Source organism: Gossypium hirsutum, chromosome A05 (assembly GCF_007990345.1).
Source record: "Gossypium hirsutum isolate 1008001.06 chromosome A05, Gossypium_hirsutum_v2.1, whole genome shotgun sequence".
Taxonomy (NCBI): Eukaryota; Viridiplantae; Streptophyta; class Magnoliopsida; order Malvales; family Malvaceae; genus Gossypium; species Gossypium hirsutum.
The window spans coordinates 110,462,830-110,483,151 of NC_053428.1; the positions used below are offsets into that span (position 1 = coordinate 110,462,830).

A 20,322-nucleotide genomic window follows, 5' to 3' on the forward strand; every position below is an offset into this window, starting at 1 on the left:
TAAATATATAATTAATATTTTATAAATGAGAAGGAAATTATCTTGCCTATAATATTGAACTAGAGTTAGCTCAAATTTTATAATAGATGATTATACATGCATATATTCAAAAGGCTTAATATAACATTTTGTATATGAATTTGACACTTTTTCCTAATTTGGTATCTCAACTTTTTTTGGTCCAGTTTGGTACCAAAACTTGAAAATTTTCTAATTTGGTATACATTAGGGACCAAATTGAATAAAATGAAAAAAATGTCAAGAATTTTTTATAGGGATAGAAAATAGAGGGTCCCTAATAAGTTTTGGTGAAATCAAATTTTAATTCGAGACCTTGAATTGGAAGTTATGCTTGTCCAAGTTTTAGGGACTAAATTGTAAAATGTGTGAGATTTTGTATTTAATTTTGATTTGGTTGGAATTTGATATTTTATTATTATTGAATTATTATTTGTAGCTAAATACGACACATGATAGTCGAGAGTGAGAGGAAAAGCGTGAGCCGGCGACAAGTGACGCGAGCTTTTATGATAGAGCGCCTTAGGATTTGAAACGAATGTGAATGAGTTGGTAGACTCTAGAAACGGATTGACTGGAAAGTATAAGGTAAATAATGAAATAGGTCATGACTAGTTGATTAAAATAATGCCTTTGTTATGTATGAAATTGAAAGGTGAGTAGCAAAAGTATAAATTTGATGATAATGTTGAAATCTTAAGCAAATTAGGTTCCCTAATGGGATATGCACACTTATATATATATACATATATGAACTTATACAAGTTACAGTTTGATTTCACATATTTATTGTCATGCTTTTATACTAATTTGTAATCTCTTAAATCATAAAGGTACCACTGAGCCCTATTGCTCAATGTATGATTTGTTTTTCTTCGTGCACAGGTTCAGGTGATTTTCAAAACCCTGGAACTTGAGGCCAACACCCAAACTATTGTTTCTGACCCAACAATGTTTTTATAAAATGGTTCATTTTGGTTCTTTGGCATGTACCTAAATATATTTTGGTTTAATGTCTCAAAGGTTAGGTTGTCAAGTTGTGATCTAATGTAAATATTTATAAATCATGTTTGAATATGTTTTCTAAAGTTGATTTGGAACGGTTAAAGGCGATGAAATTTTATATGTGTTTGGTTGGTTTTTGAAAATATGAACGGCATAAGTTAGATTAATTAATTGATGTTAGAAATTGGTAGTTTGATGGTACATGGAAGTACCAAATTTTGCATAAATTGTCTTGAATGCTTTGGTATGTGATTGATATGGTAGTATGAAATGTGTTTAAATATGATTTCAAGTCTTCCAAACTTGTAACAAGTCGGCTCTTGTGAAAACAGTGAGTCATGTCACGATGACTAACCTTTGCCATTACGACGAGAAATAAAGCAAAGTTCATGTGGCGACATCATTGCTTCAAGGTCACAACGAACACCAAATAGAGAATTGCGTCGCGACAAGGAACCCCTGGCATCGCGGCGTCAATCCAAAACTTTAGAATCCTTACAATTTGGTCCTATTTCAATATCGGGTTAACAAAAAAGTTTTCATTAGCTCGTATAAGATCTGAAAATGATTATGTATCGTTTTATACACTTGTTTTAGTTACATTTGAATGTTTAACAGTTTGTAATTGAATGTAATTTGACCATAGTTGCTTCAACAATGAATATGACACCTTATAACTCGAACCTGACGATTGGACTGTGTAACAAGGTGTTACACGACAATTATAATTCTAGCCTTGTGACAATTACTTTTTTAGATCTGAAAATGTTGGTCTAATCACCAACTTTGTTTATTTATTTTTGTTAAAGTTGCAGAGTTGGAATTTGCAAACATTTTTCTAACAAAAAATAAAATTTCCATCCTGGAAAATCTTTTGCTTTCTATTTAAACTTTCTAAAATCGGTAAACTACAACATAAATCATTCAACTATAGGTTCATTTTTTTTGGTCCCCAACTATGAATTCTTTTAAATTGGTCACCCAATTAATTGAGTTTTTTTTTTGGTCCTAGGAGAGTGATAAAAAATATTATAATAATAAATTTAGCTCTCAACTTTTACAGATCGAGTTTGAGTCAATTTAGTCATAGTTTTAAAAAATTAACCCTCAACATTGTAAATTATTTCAAACTGGTCTTATTTCTAAAAATATATATTTGAAAATTTTAGAAGTTGTTAAACATAGTCACTCAGATGACACAATGTTCAATTTATTGTCACACAAATCTAAATGAATGTTATATGTTACCGCAAAGAATGCAAAACATGCATCCATTTCAGGAAAAATTATACATTGAAAGAATAAGGTGAACATCCATCTTAAATTTTGAAGGACTTCAGGCTCATCCAAGTAAACCAGCTTTGTCATATCATCAACTCCACATGCTGGTATCTTTAGGATATAAATTTCAAAGTTGTGAAATAAGCATGTCAAAGTAAGCAACAATTTTATCTTCCCAGAGGATTCCAATACTGGAAGAAAATTTTAATGTTGAGGATTAAATTGAGATAATTTTTAATGCCGAGGGTTAATTTTTTTTGAAATTATAACTAAATTGAAACAAAATGTAAAAGTTGAGGACTCAATTATTATTATACCAATTTTTATGGAACCTCATTTAACGGAAAAGGATTAGTTGGGAGAGTCACTCTCCCATCAAACCTCATTTAACCAAATTAAAAAATCGTAGTTTCTGCTGCTTGTAAAGTAACACTCCCCAAACCCGCTAGAAACCTTAAGTGTATACGTGGGATTAAATTTAAATTTCGAAAGAGTATAGGGATCTTGTTCATATTTGAACCATAAATTTAACTATCTTTTTACGAACTTATTTTCTGATTTTCTCCTCTGCACTCTGCAGAGAAAAGCAAAATATTTTTTTTTTCTGAACTGAAAATGGCTCAGATTCCAAATTTAGACAACTCTCCTCTGAATCTCAAGTCTCTCAGGTATAATATTCAATCGCTTAATCTCCTTAATTCCTTCAATTTCGTTTGAATTTGTAGTCACTGATTCTGATTTATTATTATAATTATTATTTTTCAGGGAACAGTCGCAGAAAGATCTTGTTAAAATCCTCAAAGATGTAATTCGTCATTTTAAAATTGAGTAGCATTTCATCTTTTTTTCCCCAACTGACTACTGCTTGGTTGCCGAGAAAGCTCGGGAAAATTAAAATGATTTTGTTGCATGAAGCTTAGTTTAGCGGACATTTCGTTTGGATTTTATTGATTATTATTTTTGATGAAATTAGATTCGAGGAAAGAAGTGTTTGGTTATTGAACCGAAACTTGGTGGTTCCCTCTCTTTGATTATCCAAACATCTCTTCTCAAGGTAATTCACTTGTTTTTTCTTCTTGAAACTGTAAATGCTTAAAGATGCCACTGTTTCAGTTAAGTTCTATAAGAAAGTTGTACTATTCTACTAAAGTTCTGCCATTACAATATCTATTGAAGCAGTAAAGGTTGTTGTGTTGAAAAAGTTCTATTTTCAGCTTGTTTCCATGCATACCTAAATTTTAAAAGAAGATGATATGCCTGGATGATTCATTTTATACATAACTGAATAGTTATATGATTGGAAACAATGTACTGGTGTTACTAAGTTTATGATTATGGATGTCTTTTTGACTTCAGGAATATGGGATTGAATTGCGACATCTTTCAGCCGAGCCAGTTCAGACTGATTGCACCAAAGTGGTTTATCTCGTTCCTTCTCAGCGTGACTTGATGAAATCCATATCTTCTCATGTGCATGATGATATCTCGAAAGGACTTCAAAGAGAGTACTATATCTATTTTGTTCCTCGCCGTGAAATTCAATGCGAGAGAGTAAGCATCCCTATTAAGCTCCTAATGTGTGTGTATTGTTTACCCAAACACCATAAATAATTTTGATCACTCTGCAGATCCTTGAGGAGGAAAAAGTGCATCACTTGATAACCATAGGGGAGTATCCGTTGTATATAGTTCCTGTGGATGAAGACATATTGTCATTTGAACTGGATCTTGCTTACAAAGTATGGAAAATATGCCTTCTCTTTCCACCCACTATATTCATCTTGTGGTTCTAAAGAATTTGAACCAATTCTTTATGTTCGTGTTTCTTCGTTGTAGCAATGTCAGGTTGATGGTGATACAGGCTCACTTTGGCATATTGCTAAAGCCATTCACAAGCTTGAGGTTAGGGCTACTCTAGTTATTCATTTGGGATAGATAAGGATGATGAGATATCTATAATTTATAAAAATAAGTTAATTAGCTTATCACATGATTAAGGATTTGCTAATTTCATAAAGTTCTATTGTTCTAAATTAATTTTTTTTCCTGAATTAATCTTAAAATTTATACACATTGCAGTCTACTTTTGGAGTTATACCAAATGTGCGTGCAAAAGGCAAAGCATCTGTTCTTGTCTCAGATATTTTGGATCGCATGCACACAGAGGAGCCCATGAATTCATCTGAAGTAATTATGAACCCCTTTAAAACCTTTTCCCCATCCAAATTAGCATTAATGCTTTTGCTTTCATGTATTTATGAATGACTTGTGGCCTCCTATTTCTTTTGGTTCTTCAGATGGCTTTATCAGAGATTAACACTCTCATCCTCATAGATAGGGAGGTGAGTTTTGCTTTTCAGTGCACTGCACTTAGTAATTTGTTTTCTAGATTATTGTCATCAAGATGATGCAAGACAGTTACTAAGGCTGTTTTAAGGAGAGCTACAAATTTATTATTTGATTAAAACCTAAATGCTCAGCATACCGCTAATAATTTACTAAATCAAATCGTGAAATTCTTCATGTCAGCTCAAAGTATACATGGTTTGTTGCCTTTTTCTCTCTCATTTGATAGTGAAGTTGACTGCAAAAATAAACAATAGTTGTTATAACTTTAAATTTTGTACTGCTTACTTACAGGTGGATATGGTTACTCCTATGTGTTCACAGCTAACATATGAAGGGCTACTCGATGAGGTAAGCTGATGCAAGCAGTGGCAGTATTACAGTTAAATGTTGTTATGTATTTTCTTTGCAAAGCATCTTTTTCGTGTTTATCAGATAGATCAGTCTATGTGTGGAGATTAAATTTGAAATTGAGTTGCTTTATGAAGTATCTATCCAAAGGGCTAGTGCCATCTTCATTATAATATTTTCTGCTAACTGCAAACTAGTTCAGTTAGTTTTTTCAAATAAAATATTCTCATGGGGTGGCATATTGGCGGCATAAATTGCCGGGAAAAGCAGGAATGCCACTTATGCGACTAACAACTGGTCCTGGAAATGTAACTACAAAATTCAAGCTCTCATGGTCTTTGCTAAAACCTCTTCTGCTTCCCATTCTGTTGGCTGTTTTTGACTCTGTTTAGTATTAAAAGTCATGAGAGCTTGAACGGGCCCTGGGTATCTGAATAGGTTGGTTAGACAGGAATATAACTAACAAAAGAGGTTTTCTAATCGAAATTGTAATACTGAACTCTTTTAAGGCAATCAACATTTCTATTTTTCTTAGAGGAAAAGAACCATTTTAAGATTTTTTTTCTCTTAGTTGTATTTGGTAATGCTGTCTCTTAATTTTTCATTGCAGTTCTTGCGCATCAATAATGGTTCTGTGGAGCTGGATTCATCTATAATGGGTGTTCAACAAGAGGGAAAAAAGATGAAGGTCCCACTTAATTCAAGGTAAAGTTAGCCTCCACTTGATCTATTTAACTGATTAGTTATAATAGTACTCTGATTCTTATAAACATTGTGGTTTTGCCTGTTTTGATGTATGATCATGGTTGGATATGGCTTTTACTGTAAGGTTCTTATATCTGTGCCTTTGTTGCATTGGACAAGTAATTTATGCCTTTGAGTGGGTAAAACAGACATGAATATTTTAATTTGGTGGCTATTTGATTAAGGTTTCTATTCTCCTTTGTATTTATCTTGAAGCATAATGAGAAAATTGACTCATATTGGCCTCAGTCAAAACTCTGATCTGTCTTCACAAATAAAAGAAAAAACCTTTGAGCCGAATGTTAAGCATCCTTTTGTTTATTGCCTTCTCCCTTGTTTTCCTCTTTCTGATGCTTATTTTAACTTTTAGTGACAAGCTGTTCAAGGAGATACGAGATCTCAATTTTGAAGTTGTTGTCCAGGTTGACCTATCTTAATCATTTTCACATTCTTGCTTTCCAATTCTCGTTACCCCAAAGTTAACGTCACTTCCAAGTTTCTCTGCTTAGTTGCCATCTGACTGCAGGTTCTTAGGCAGAAAGCAACATCCATGAAACAGGATTACACTGAGATGACTACTACTGTAAGTGAATAAGGACCTGAACATTTCTCATGCCTCATATGTAATGCATAATGTCAAAACCTGATTATGCGTCATAGTCAGAAGCCTAGTGAAAACAGTTTTTAACTCACTATTTAAGTTTCCTGTGGTGATTTTAGAGAAGTCATATGTGCATGGAAAGACTATTTAAATGGTTTGTGGATGAGTAACTTATCTGTTGAGCTCTTATACATTGTCTTCACTTCTAATGTATCGTATTTTGTGGATGACTGAGTGGTTGAAATCGTTCCCTTCTCAGACAGTTGAACATTCTTAAGTTTGTATAATTCCTTTTTTTAATTAGTTAAATGTGTACAGAACCAAACAGTTTCTGAGCTAAAGGATTTTGTCAAGAAGCTAAACTCATTACCTGAAATGACCGTAAGTAGGGTTCTTTGGTTTTTGCTTATTAGGATTTGCACTGGCTTCCTGGAAAGTGGTCTGGATGAGTTTTAGGTTGTAATTTACTGCTGATTATTGCTTCAGAGACACATAAATCTTGCACAACATCTGTCAACATTCACATCAAAGCCATCTTTTCTTGCAAAACTTGACATGGAGCACACAATTATTGAGGCCTCAAGCTATGACATGTAAGTCTAACATGCTTCACCTACTAATCTCATGAACTTAAAGTGTCCTTGCAGTTTTTTGTTATGTAATGCAACTATTACTGCCTGCTCATAGCATTTTGAGGCGAACAAAGTTATTCTCCATTATTGTTAGCAAATTGCAGCTGCCTGATTCATTCTCTTGAAAAATAATATCAAACTTCGAGTCCCCCCCCCCAACCCTAGTTTCTAAGCATTTGTTTCTGGTCTATTAATGCAGTTGCTTTGATTACATTGAAGAAATGATCCATAAGCAGGAGCCTCTTGTCAACGTCTTGCGTCTTCTCATCCTATTTTCTGTTACAAATTCAGGGCTGCCCAAAAAGCATTTTGACTATTTGAGGCAAGCAGTGTTTACTCTGGAGAATTATCTTTTAGTGTTGTTTTTCTTCTTTATGTTGATTTTGTATGCTAGTTTTTGACTCTTGACTTTTTACAAATTAACAGCTTATTTTTTTTCTGACATATTGATTTGGTTATTTAATATTTTTTGAATTCATGGTTTAGGAGGGAGCTTCTCCACAGTTATGGATTTGAGCATATGGCTACATTAAATAATTTAGAAAAGGCTGGATTGTTGAAGAAGCAGGTATAAAAAGAGTGCATAATCAATCATTTCCTTCAGTTTGTGTACTAGTCTATGGCTACAAGTTCTGTTGACACTTATTTAGTCAATTGTTTTACATTTGACTCTTGCAGGAGTCAAAAAGCAATTGGTTGACAGTCAAACGTGCTTTGCAACTTGTAGTTGAGGATACTGACACTGCAAAGTATTTTCTTCTCACTGATGCAACCTTTTCTCATAATTGAACTGTATAATAATTGCTATGTACTCATTCCAATGTTTGAGGTTAATTAGTGCACCTAGTGAGCCTTGATTGGTATTAGTCACCTTATCATCTGTATGTTTTTGAAACCCCACCCACCCCACCCCCCCCCCAAAAAAAAAAAAAAAAGAAAAGAAAAGAGAGATGGATGAAATTTCATTTTTATCAAGAAATTCTGTGTTATTGTTGTTAGTATTTTCTTGTTTTCACGATTCATTTTTTCTCTATAATGTTTGCTGTATATTTATTTTAGTGTTAGAGGTTAGTTATTGCTCGTGTCTAGCTGAGCCTTGATTGTTATCTGTCACCATATCACCTGTATGTTAATTATGGTCAGTTTTTAATTCTAGAAACTTCACCCTCACCCTCCTCCCCGAACCCCCTCAAGAAAAGGAGATGGATGAGTTTGTATCTTCTATAAAGAAATTCTGTCTTCTTTTCCCTTTTCTTTCTTTGTACAATCGCCTCCATATCTTTCTCTTTTCCTTCTGTCCGAACAAACTTTGCAAGAGCGACTTGTAGCATGATATGATGATAGATTTTATTGTATGTCCCATATCAACATTTTAATCTCAAGCATACTGTTGTACTTTGAAGCAGTTAATCATTCTCTTTTGCTTCCTAATTAAGAAGTTATTTTTTGATGCAACAGTCCTAATGACATAGCCTATGTCTTTTCTGGATATGCACCTCTTAGTATTCGCCTTGTGCAGCATGCAGTTCGATCTGGATGGTGAGTTAAATCTATTGAGTTTCATTCTAATTATTGTATGTGATCTAGATATGGAATGCTGTCAGTTTGCTTTCTCAGTGAGAACAAATTTGATTTTAGTTCTTTCCTGGTGGCTATAGCTTGTTCTAAATGGAAAAGGTTGACTTAAATTAGGAGGCTCAAGGTCAATTCCTTTTTGAGTTCCCAGCCCAAGTCAAGCAATGTTATAGTTGGGCGATAAGGATGAAGCAGTTTGAGGCCTTAGGTCCAGATCTGGGAACTTTAATGAGATTGAATTGTTGGCCTTAGGATCCGAGTTTGAATTGGTTAGGGGGCATGTATAGTTGTCAGTGTCAATGCTTTTACTCTTACATATGACAGTCCTTTTTGTGTTTATGCAAACATATGCCGGTCCTTTTTGTGTTTATGCAAAAGAATTTTATCCTTACTCTTTCATCTGCAAAGATATGGTAGTCTCTTTGAAGTGGTCTCCCTATCTTCTATCTTTAAGCTCCAGTTAATTTTATGACTTTCTCAAGCATTCTCTCACTTTACAAATAGAGCAGTTTTGTGTACCTTTTTTTGGTGTGCAATGGTGTACTAAGATTTTACACAATCCTGCTCTGCACTTTGTAATCATTAGGAAGTTGTAATGCAGAGCAAATTTATATAAATTAGGCCTTAAATCAATAGCAGATAAGTTGATAAGTTTATAAAAAGTAGGCCATAAATCCAATAGCAGACTAAATAGGTCCTAAGCAATAGCCAGACTAATTAGTGAAACAGCCCCAAGGGAAAGAAGGTTTTTATTGTTTATTGCCTGAATTTCTTTTGTTATTTTGGTTTACCAGCCAAGTGGTTTAACTAGGCAGGAATGTTAATCAAACCCCTGCTGCTTCTATTTCTGAATTTATATATATATATTAATAATATGGCCTTACAGGCGTGCAATGGAAGAAATTTTGAAGCTGTTGCCTGGGCCGCATACAGAAACAAAAAGGGTCAGTAGACCTCTGGGAGTAGTTTATTTTACTTTCTACTTTTTTGTTTGTTTCTTTTATCTGATGTTTTGCTGTTTCAAATATGGAACGACATTTCTCTGGAATTCTCTTAAGAATAACCCTTGACTTCTGTGCATCAAAACATGCCTCTCAAATTATATTGTTCTTTGGATATATTTTTACTTACTATGATAGCACGTTTATTTTTATAGCTTGGCTTTGCTAGCAGTCCCTCATTTGCCACATTGCAGGGTGCTTCAAATGGTTTAGACAAGTAAGTAAATTTTCTCCTTTTGTATGTCTCATAATTTGAGTGCTATACAAACCATTAAATAATTTCACTCAGATGTTTGTGTTGGAATTTATTTTGGTAAAGAGACTCCTTCCTCAGTTAATTGTCCAAACAACCAGAATAACCAGGTAAAACAATGATAGAAGACAATGACAGTGGCTAGGGCAGTAAACTTGTGACTTTTCCTTTTTAGTTTAGAAAATTGCTGTAATGATAGGCAGAGATGGTCGTTTCTGTAGTTACTTAAAGCTCCACTGCACGGACTTTTCAGTTTTAACATTTATGCTGTATTTCTTTATTGACCCCTATAAATAGGGAACAACAATCTTATTCTTTTTGTTTACAGAAAAGCTTATGTTTCTTGGCTGACTCCTTGAGTTATTGCAGAATAGCAGACGGGAGGCGCTCCCTGGTACTTGTTGTCTTTGTTGGAGGGGTAACATTTGCAGAAATTGCTGCTCTCAGATTTCTCAGTGCCCAGGTATGTTGCTTCTTTTGTGTATATGGTATGTTCACTGTTGTACAGGTTTTGCTAATATATCGTGCAATTAAACGGTCATTACCTACTCTCACCAGGATTGTATGTGTTGGACTGTGTATGTTCAAAATTTTAAGCTTTTTCATGGATTTGGAGTCTTTGGTCATATCATCATACCCATGTCCTACTTTGTATCAAACATGGGTATCGGACTCATACTTAAATAAAGCTAAAGAATCTGATCAACATAGGTTGTTACTTCGTTGAAAGGAATAATTTTCAGGTACAGTGGGAAGCTGTTTAGTGTAATTTTGGATTTGTGGCATGGGAGTCTCTGGGGATATATGCTCAGAGATAGCGTTTCTAAGGAATTTAAGAAAAAAACAACATTGATCAACCGTATTTCATTATTTGTTATTTGCTGGCATTAATTATTTTCTTAAAATATTCATCTTTTGGATTTCTATCTTGTTAAAGTAGGTTTATTGATCCAACCAGTTCTCTGATATTGTCCATTTCACCTTATTGTAAGTTAGTTTCCTTCATATCGGTACCTCTCTGCTGCAGGAAGGAATGGCATATGATCTGATTATTGGGACGACAAAAATGGTCAATGGTCATTCATTGGTTGAAACATTCTTTGAGACAATCGGTTAACTCGTTCGAATGTGTGTTGGCTTTTAGGAGGTTTTTGTTTCCCAATATTTCTCTCCAACAACAGAAAATCATAATTATGGCGTACTGGGCAGTGAGGCTGAAAATGTGAAGTGTTTGGTCAGACGAAAATTGTTTTGCACTGCCAGTGTATCTATCCATCTATATTGTATTTATTTGATTTTACAGCCAGGACCATTTAATGGAGATGATTGTTTTTGGTGTCATGAGAGTGATTTGGGGATAGTATGACTGTAATGTGATGAAGATGAACAAACATTTCAGATCTGTCGACAAGGTAAGTATGTACCCTAAACAAACTTAAGCTGAAAATTGAAGACTATGCTTTAATCTGTCAGGGATTATTTCAAAGAGAAAAATGTGATGGAAGATCATATTGTTGAGTGTTGAGGCTTAGTGTTTCTGTTCAAACGTCTTAGACTAATGGAAGTTTGTTTATATTTGATTCATCAAACTGAATCTTAGTGAATCAGCTTTATATTTGTTTGGTTTTGAGATCATTCTCCCCTGCCAGAACAGACCCAAGCCGGACTCGAAAACTCACCTGTATCGATTCAAGCTTAAAATAATCTGAATCTGAGAAAATTTGTGCTCTAAAAAACCTGAGCTTGAGAAAGCTCGAGTACAAAAATAATTTGAGTTCGAGACCGATGTGAGCCTAAGCTCATAAAGATCTAAGTTTGAGATTAGTCCAAAATCTGAAAAACTCAAGTTTATAACTAAAAAGATATTAATAATAAATATAGCTATATGATAATGTTTTATATAAAAATAAAGGGATAAATATCAAATTTATATGTAACTTTGGTTTAATGTGTAATTTGATATACGTGAACTTTGATTTGGTATAATTATATACATAAAACTTTAATTGTGATTTATATGTATACATGAAATTTTGATTTAATTTTACACATTTAGGTTTTAGGTAGTATTTGAAAAGCTATTTAATAATGGAATTTGCGTGTAATTGTTTGTAAATACACAAGGGATGTATGGTGGATTTCACTGAATTTGGTGTAATTAAAGCACTCGGATTATACTTTTTAATTTTTAGGACGAATGTGAGAATTAGAACAATTACATATGTATTTACACCCAAATACAATTACACTGACTTTTTAAACACTTATACATGATTTAACTTTAACAATTATTTTTTTTTATACAGGTTTTATGAAAATCATATTATAAGTATAAACATGTATATGTATGAGTGTTTGGGATGGTTAGGACAAAAAATTTCTAAAATTACATTATAAATCTTAAAAGTTTATATTATAAAAATATTAATTTATGTATATTTTATAAAGTTATAACAAAAAATAATATTATTTAACTCTTAAAAAATTTCTAAAGCTATGGTAAAAAAATATATTACAAAAAAACAATTTATTTCTTATAGTGTTATAATATTCTTATTTATAAAAAGTTATAACAAAAAAAAGTTATAACAAAAAAAATATGAACTTTAACTTATTTAGGTGTTCATATTATTGGTTGCGGCTTATTCAATAGTATTTTGTCATTTTTAATTTAGTTTATGGTATCGTGATTTTTGTTCATGTTTTCATTGTTTTATTTTGTTCACTTTGTTTTTTTCTCAAAGCAGCAGTGGTTTAAGTTCAATTTTAGTGTTTATAAATTAAGCTTTTTTTATAACTGTAGTGGGCCAAATTTGTCCGGGCCCACTAGAAACCCAAATATATATAATATAAAATAAATAAATAAATTTAAAACCCAAGTTTTATAACAGTCCAATTACAAGGCCAATAATAAAGCCCAGTTACATAATCAATGACCCAATAACTAATGCCCTACAGCCCAATATCAATTACTAGCCCGTTAGGCCCAGTATTCTGAGAAAGGAAACCCTAGAGTGTCCTCATCACTTCCGCGCCGCAACCAAAGACGAGCCCCAGCCCCAGTGCCGTACGCTCGTGCCTCCACGTCAACAGCCCTCGTACACCCACGCCAAGCGCCAACACGACCCTCGTACACGCGCCAACACGACCCCCGTACACGCGCCTTGCTCCGTACCTGCAAGAAGACAAACAGAGACAACAGACGCAAGAAAATAGCAAAAATTGGTATATTTTTATTTTCTTCTTCTCTCGGCTATAAAAGCCTGATATTTTTTCGATTGTAAACTCCCTTTGGATTTTTTTTTACACAAGCAATACGCGCACAGAAGCAATACAAAGCAATAGAAAAGAAAGGTGATTTTCGAAGGCTTCATTTATTTTCCTTGTTGAATCTGTCCCTTTCTTCTTGGTTTTGCGCATATATCTTTGAGCATAAAAAAATAAGTGGAAAACGAAAGGTTACCTGACGAGCCGGCCACCATTCCCCTTTCACTTTGTCGATATCGAAGGCTGAACGGGGTCTTAAGGCCGAAAATCACCCCTTTTGAGCCCGGGCGTATTAATCTTCTTTCGCGGTGGCGCATTAGCGCTGAGAGGATTACTCGGGGCTCAACTAGGTAACAAAGAGGGGAGGGGCTAGGGTTTGGCCGAACATTCGGTTTGCAGCCCTTTTAATGCATCAAATGCGACACCGTTTCAGGCCCGTCTCAATGGCCCAAAAACGACGTCGTCTGGTGGAGTCCCGACCCGACCCGCTTAGCGGCCCCGATGACCTGCGTATTTTGGCGACGAGGGATTATTTACAGCATCAATCCCTCCCCATTCGCGCCCGGTTCAAATCAGCCTGCGTGTGCACTTCCTTTCCTTTTAATTTTTTCCCAGGGTTTACGCACGATTTCGCTTTGGTCCATGTCACTGCGCTGCGTTTTAGAGCTGGGGTTATTCTCAGTCTCGATCCCTATATGCTGGCATGCTTCGCACACTGGTCCTTCGGGATTATTTTATTCGTAAATCATTCATTTTCTTGTTTTAATTTTATCTCAATTGATCTATTCATACATTCATATATTGGTTATTTTAATGTGTTCTGTATATTCCATGTAAATGTTTTTATGTACACTATTATATATTTATATATATTTTTTGTACTAAAGTTGGTTTTATTTCATATATATACTATTATTAACCTTATTTTTATACATATCACTTCTTTTAAACTCATTCTCATATATTATTACATGATCCTACAAAATGTATATATACATTTTTAGGTCATTTTTTGTATAGATACATATATTTATCAATACTTGTATTTGATATGTATATATTTTACTAAACTCATATATTTTAGGACGTATTGTTATCATTCCAACATGTTTTGTATATATATATATATGTATATGCTCTGCATAAAACTTAAGTTATTTTTCATACTTACTATATTTGTACATATATTTGGTTTCTATACGTTCTTAAACCTGTATATTTTATACATACATTTTCTATATATATATATATATATGCGTGTCCTTGGATCTATTGTATAATCTATAATGAAGTTAATTTAGCCCTATATACATTATCATCTCTATATTAACTCACATGTATTCTCTTTTAAATTTGTATATATATAAGTCAATACACTTGCTGCTTTAATAGATTTATCATCTTAAAATATTTTTTTATATGATTTATTAAATATTCTCTTTATATATATGAGATAATTTTGGAAACTTCATTTCTTTTGTAGTTGTAAAATTATTGTTTGAAGTATGTCTTTACATTATATTGCTTTTGTGTATATATAGTTTATTATTTTAAATGTTTTAATATAAGGATGTGTATAATTTTTAGATCATTTTAAAAATTTATATGTATCTTATTATTAATCTCATGTTTTGAATAAACTTACGTGTGCATGTTCTTATAAATCCATTTTGTATGTTACGTCTTGCCATACATCTCCATCATTATTCTTTTACTATATTGTTTAAATCATCATGTACTTTGTCAACTTTTAAATACATTTGTGATTAAAATGTTTTACCCGCAACTTGATTCGGATTTTCATTCCTTAAAATTCATTTCAAAAATATATATATCTAGCCCTAGTTTTTATATATATGCAAATTTGTCAATCCACGTTTTAGGTGCCATTTTATTCGTCGTTACTTTAGAATAATTTTATGCCATATTGCTTCTTTGAATTGCATTTTGTTTCGTGTATCTAGTATTAATCATTTTATTTCCTATGCACGTTATCGTTGCATTATTAATTTATTCATTGTTTCATAGTAATTATCCTCCATGTATTATCGCAATTGCATCACGCTTTTAGGTTAGCGATTTAATTATTAGTACGTTAGTTGATCACATCTCGTACATGCCTATTACCTCATATCCTCGTTTCCATCTTGTTTTTGAAATGTGGTTTTTCTATAAAACCCGAATCTTATGATTAATTTTGTCTTATTTCAAATCGAATTAATACGTCTTAAGCTAGCTTTATAATCATTCATTCAAAAATTCTTCAAAACGAAGATGAGATTCGATGTTTGGAAATTCGAAGAATCGTGCCCTAACGTGTTGGGTTGCAATTTCACGTTTGCTCAAAATAATCGAATATCACTTCAAAATTTCACTCACGTCTTTTAAAATTCTTCAAAATGAAGACGAGGTTCGATATTTAGTAATTCGCGGAATCGTGCCTTAACGTGTTGGGTTGCAATTTCGCGTTTGCTCAAAGTAATCGAGTATCCCTTCAAAATTTCATTCATATCTTCTAAAAATTATTTAAAACGAAGGCAATATTCGGCGTTTGACAATTCGAGAATCATGCCCTATCGTGTTGGGTTGTGATTTCTCGTTTGTTCAAAATGATTGAACATTCCTTTATATTCTCACTCATGTTTATAAAAAAAATATGTTTAAAAACGAAGGCGATGTTCGATGTTTGGCGATTTGAGAATCGAGCCCTATCGCGCTGGGTTGCGCTTTTTTCATTTGCCCAAAATAATCGAATAACTCCTCGAAATTTTCACACGTATTTTATAAAGTAAGGCAATGGTCAATATTTGGAAATTCGAGGAATCGTACCCTACTGTGCTGGGTTTCGACTTTTCGTTGGACTAAATAGTTGAGCATCCTTCTGTAATTCTCGAATTATAAACTTTCAGACATCGAAACAAGAAATTTTGGCAACCAACTCGGGTTACTCAAACGTTATAAAAGGAACCACATTTCAAAAACTTTTAATAAGGACAATATTTAATCGATTCGGTACCAATTTTGGGCGTAGTGAGGGTGCTAATCCTTCCTCATACGTAACCGACTCCCGAACCCGTTTTCTCAAAAGTTCGTAGGCCAAAATCGTCGTTTTAATAAACCAAAAATGTTTTATTAAACTAACCTCATTTTTAGGTGATCCGATCACACCAAAACAAAAGATCGGTGGCGACTCCATACATTTGTTTTTCAAAAGCCGATTCCCCCCATTTCATTAACATTAAAATTTTTAATTCGAGGAATGGTTTCGACAATAACGTTCTTAGATGGCCTTATCACGATAGAGCATAGTGATAGTGTTTATAAAATTGGAATCCAAGCTGATGAGGGGAGGATAGATCATTTAAGATTAGGCTTTTTATGCATAATTGATGGAGCGGGTCTCTTGGGGCTCTTAGTAGTGGTTTTTTGATTAATTAGAGTTCATTGTTAGGTTAATCTAATGATGGAAAGACTAGGATACAATTTTTAACGGTTTGATTAAAGTGATACAACTCTAGTTAGATTATGAATTCTTTTACTGTTGCGGTTACTGTTAGTTTCTCTTTCTCCTCTCTATTAGGATTATTTTACAAACATGACATTTGAGTATTAGTTTATAATATCTTATTTATCGTTTGTACTATGTGTCATATTTTTGTATTATTATTGTTGATAGTTCCTATTAACAATAATATTTTTTTAAATAGAAATATAAACAAATAATAGATTCAAATTCAAAATCCCTTATTCAATCTACAAATAAAATTATATTATCCGCACCCAAATATTATCAATCAAACCCTCCCAGTGACGGAGCCACTATGAGACCCAAGAGGCCATAACCCCCTAAAATGATAAATTTTTAATTTAAGATTTTCATAATTTATAAAATTTTAAATTAATAATGATAAAATTACACTTTGACACTAAAAAATTATAAAAAATTAATTTAACCCTTTAAAACGATAAAGATTTAAATTATTAAAATGAGAAAATTACATTTTTATAATTGTAAAAATATACAATTTAATCATGGCCCCAAAATCATTAAAAATACGTAAAAAGCATCCAAATAAAGCTTATTGGTTGATATATTCTTCTCTTCCTTATCTTACAATTTTAAAACAATTAATTATAGGAATAGAATTAATATCATAAATAATTAGTAATTTTGATTGAATTGAGTCATAAATAAATAAATAATTAGTAATATTACACAATAGATTCCAAAATCATCTCTCTGGATCTAGAAAGGAAAAAGTCCTCTAACAAGCCTTTAAAAGAAGTCATGATTCCTCTTCACTTGCCTCAGCAGCAGCAATCTCAGAATCCAACTTGTTTATTAGCTGTTCACTTACATGTTTTGCTACAGAAATCATGTCAAGAATAATACTCGGGTCTAGGCCAACACCCCCACGTTTCGTAAGCCCACAAATGTGTCCTTTTCGGTTAACAGAAATCGAAACAGCCGAGCTCATTTGTGATTCCTCTTCCGATGTAGCATCAACGATATAGTGCCTCCCCACCTAATGAATGTAATGAGATAGTATAATAGTTTTAAACAGTTTGTCGACAATTATGAGTTTGGAATTACCTTTGTTAGAGTAACTATGACAGGGATTCCAGATGTGTCAAACTGTAGAAACTCTTCATCACTTATGTTGACTTCAGGTTGTTCATCACTTCTTGTCTCCGCTGCAACATCGACCTTAGGGATGCCGGTATTGCTTAAAGCAGCCTTTGCAAAAAAAAAAACAAAACATTTTGACTAGTTCATTTCAAGTTTCGAGAACCAGTACAATCACAATATGTTTCAAAGTACACTAACCAAAAGTGCGAAAGAACTTTCCTTAGTTTCGGGGCAAAAGGCTATTTTACTTCAATATATAACTTAAATGAAGCACTTATGTAAACCCGCCACGTCATGAGTACATGGCTCATGGAAATTTTACATGAAACCATGAATTGATGCAAAAATGGACACCCCAGCATGCCATATACCAATAAATATAGGAGTTGATTATCAAGCAGGTTTCTACTGTATTTGACAACATAACTAGAGAAGACAGACTCAAATTGAGCATGAATGATTCCGAACCCATTTCCTCTAATAAAATGTAAAATTGCTTTTCAATACTAGCAGTTAGTTTGATAATTAAACCCAAGTCACAACCAAATCAAGAGAAGAGAAGAGAAGAATACAATGCCTAATAAGTAAAATACCTTAATGGCAGCAGCAAGGGCATCTAGCAAATTCCCATCTGAACTAATAACGAGACCATCAATATAGAGATCCCAACACACTTTTCCTTCCACAACCACCAGAGATGTTGGATCAATTCCAGCTCCTGGAATTGATGGATTTAGATAATTACTTTCTCAAACTAAAGAGAAATAACAATCAAGTACAGGAGATTAACCATTCGTGAGAACGTCTACCTGCTCCACTTTTACCACCCAAGAGGCACCGTTGCAAGGCAACTGATAGCTCAGTTGACAACTCCTCACCCCCTCTACCCTGTGCGAAATGAAATATGAGAATTTACAAATAAAATGAAGTGAGTAATGGATTATGAATAACATAATGGAGGACTAAAGACAGACAAACACGGTTAAGTCATGACTACATAGTAGCCAGTACATAGAGGAAAAGGAAGAGCATAAAGACTAGAACAATGTTAGTCCTACATTACAGATACCCATATTCTTTTAACCAAAGACAACAGGGAACTCACTCACCCACACACCAAAAGTGGGATTCATATTTCACAAGTCAAACTGTCCAACAAAGAGAGAGTAGCATTTAACATATAACCACTCCAAAAGTAACTAGCCATTTAAAACTCTTCATAAAGATCATGTTCTCCAAGGAAGACAGTTAATAATTAAATACATGGATGTTTAAGCATGCATGGTCATGAAACTAGAAATTTTTTCACTCTTCTACCCATCATTACCGTGTAAACAAATCCACAATAATATCTTAACTAACATTAGCAAGGAAACTCTTTAAAAATATATATTATTAAAAAGGAAATCAAATGAAGAAATTTGAAAGTATTCATGTGAATTCAACCAATAGAATCAACAAAAGGAAGGATTTCGAGGGTAAAGCAAAAACCACCTCAAACATTGGTGCCGCAGTTGGACTACAATCAACATATATAGCAATCTTCCCTTTGTCAGGTTGCAATGCACTTGGTTTTCCAAGTTCAGCCTGCAAAAACATAAATTAGTAAAATCATATTACCATACATCTAAGACAAGAAGGAAACAAGGAAAAAAAATTCGGCATTTAATGAAGAAATACCTTAACACTGGCAATAACATCAGTTGCACCAAGCCTAACTCTAGCCGAACCATGTGCCTGTTACAATACCCTTCAATGAAAATTCATATAAAAGCAGAAAAATTGTTGATGGGGTTGAAAGTAATTAGAAGAAGATTCCACACCTGAGGAATCACTCCAGTTTCAACATATATGGGTCGGTAAGTTAGCCTTTTTCGACCATCTGAACGAAGGTCTTGAGCAATTCCACCTTGTATGAAATGCTTTTCTCCAACAGAAAGTCCCACCATTGCTATAAATCCACAGAGGAACACAAAGCTAATCAAATGGAAGGAAAAGCCCAAAGGAGCATAACAACACACACAAAAACAAAAAATACTTTGAACTCACTCACTCGGTTTCACTTCCACAGCGAAGAATTCGATAGAAATATAATTTTCTCTTTAAGAGGGATTGCCAATTAGAGAATTTATTTTCTGGATTTTAGTCAGTTGCGAAAAGAACCAAAAGCTTGTTTCTTATTAGGGTTTTAGGATTTATCATTAATTAGGCTTAAACAACAAAATGGGACCTAAACTATATTCGTTTTCTTAAATTGGTCCCTGAATTTATGTTACCTAAACTATCCGTGTTACTCACTCCAACAGTCAAAAAAAAGAAAGAAACTCTCTTAGCCAATCATTTTGTTGTATGTGACAATTTAACTAAAAAAATATTAAAAGAAATGTTAAAAAAATCATAAACATATTCATCTCTTTTGTTCTTCACCTAGAAAGTCATTCTATTGAGGAAAAATTTGAATACGTAACAATCTTTAAAGCTAACACATTCTTTGCGGCTTAAATTGCTTTGTTGTTTTTTTACATTATAAGATAAATTATCAAATTCTAATATTTGCCTCTAAATTATGCTAAAACTTACGGTATCATGATGATTTCGAATAATTATTTTAAAAAAAA

At 33.2% G+C, this 20,322-nt stretch overlaps 2 protein-coding genes and 1 long non-coding RNA gene across 4 annotated transcripts; 1 reads left to right on the plus strand and 2 right to left on the minus strand.

Moving 5' to 3' along the window:
• The first annotated feature begins 2,815 nt into the window (after positions 1–2,815).
• Positions 2,816–11,396, plus strand: LOC121229720 (vacuolar protein-sorting-associated protein 33 homolog). Its single transcript, XM_041114624.1, has 22 exons — positions 2,816–2,972; positions 3,070–3,109; positions 3,278–3,358; positions 3,661–3,855; positions 3,933–4,043; positions 4,141–4,206; positions 4,384–4,491; positions 4,602–4,646; positions 4,945–5,001; positions 5,612–5,706; positions 6,116–6,167; positions 6,272–6,328; positions 6,665–6,727; positions 6,833–6,939; positions 7,178–7,300; positions 7,465–7,546; positions 7,657–7,727; positions 8,437–8,517; positions 9,440–9,497; positions 9,710–9,771; positions 10,177–10,270; positions 10,835–11,396. Exons 1-22 carry the CDS (start codon positions 2,920–2,922, stop codon positions 10,922–10,924), a joined length of 1,791 nt encoding a protein of 596 aa, XP_040970558.1. The 5' UTR covers positions 2,816–2,919; the 3' UTR covers positions 10,925–11,396.
• Positions 11,397–12,670: 1,274 nt separating this feature from the next.
• On the minus strand, positions 12,671–14,013 carry LOC107904277 (uncharacterized). Its single transcript, XR_001686178.2, has 2 exons — positions 13,271–14,013; positions 12,671–12,982 (listed from the first exon to the last, which is right to left on the minus strand). It is a non-coding gene; the product is annotated as an uncharacterized lncRNA (long non-coding RNA).
• A 3,213-nt stretch (positions 14,014–17,226) lies between these two features.
• On the minus strand, positions 17,227–19,942 carry LOC107904275 (exosome complex component RRP42). 2 transcript variants are annotated; one of them, XM_016830594.2, is made up of 8 exons: positions 19,758–19,942; positions 19,528–19,655; positions 19,385–19,441; positions 19,199–19,291; positions 18,514–18,592; positions 18,298–18,422; positions 17,669–17,812; positions 17,227–17,600 (listed from the first exon to the last, which is right to left on the minus strand). In XM_016830594.2, the coding sequence occupies exons 2-8, from the start codon at positions 19,651–19,653 to the stop codon at positions 17,361–17,363; spliced, it is 864 nt and encodes a 287-aa protein (XP_016686083.2). In that variant the 5' UTR covers positions 19,654–19,655; positions 19,758–19,942; the 3' UTR covers positions 17,227–17,360. The 2 variants fall into 2 exon arrangements, with proteins under 2 accessions (XP_016686083.2, XP_040970560.1); XM_041114626.1 differs by having other exon boundaries at positions 19,754–19,919.
• Positions 19,943–20,322: the final 380 nt, after the last annotated feature.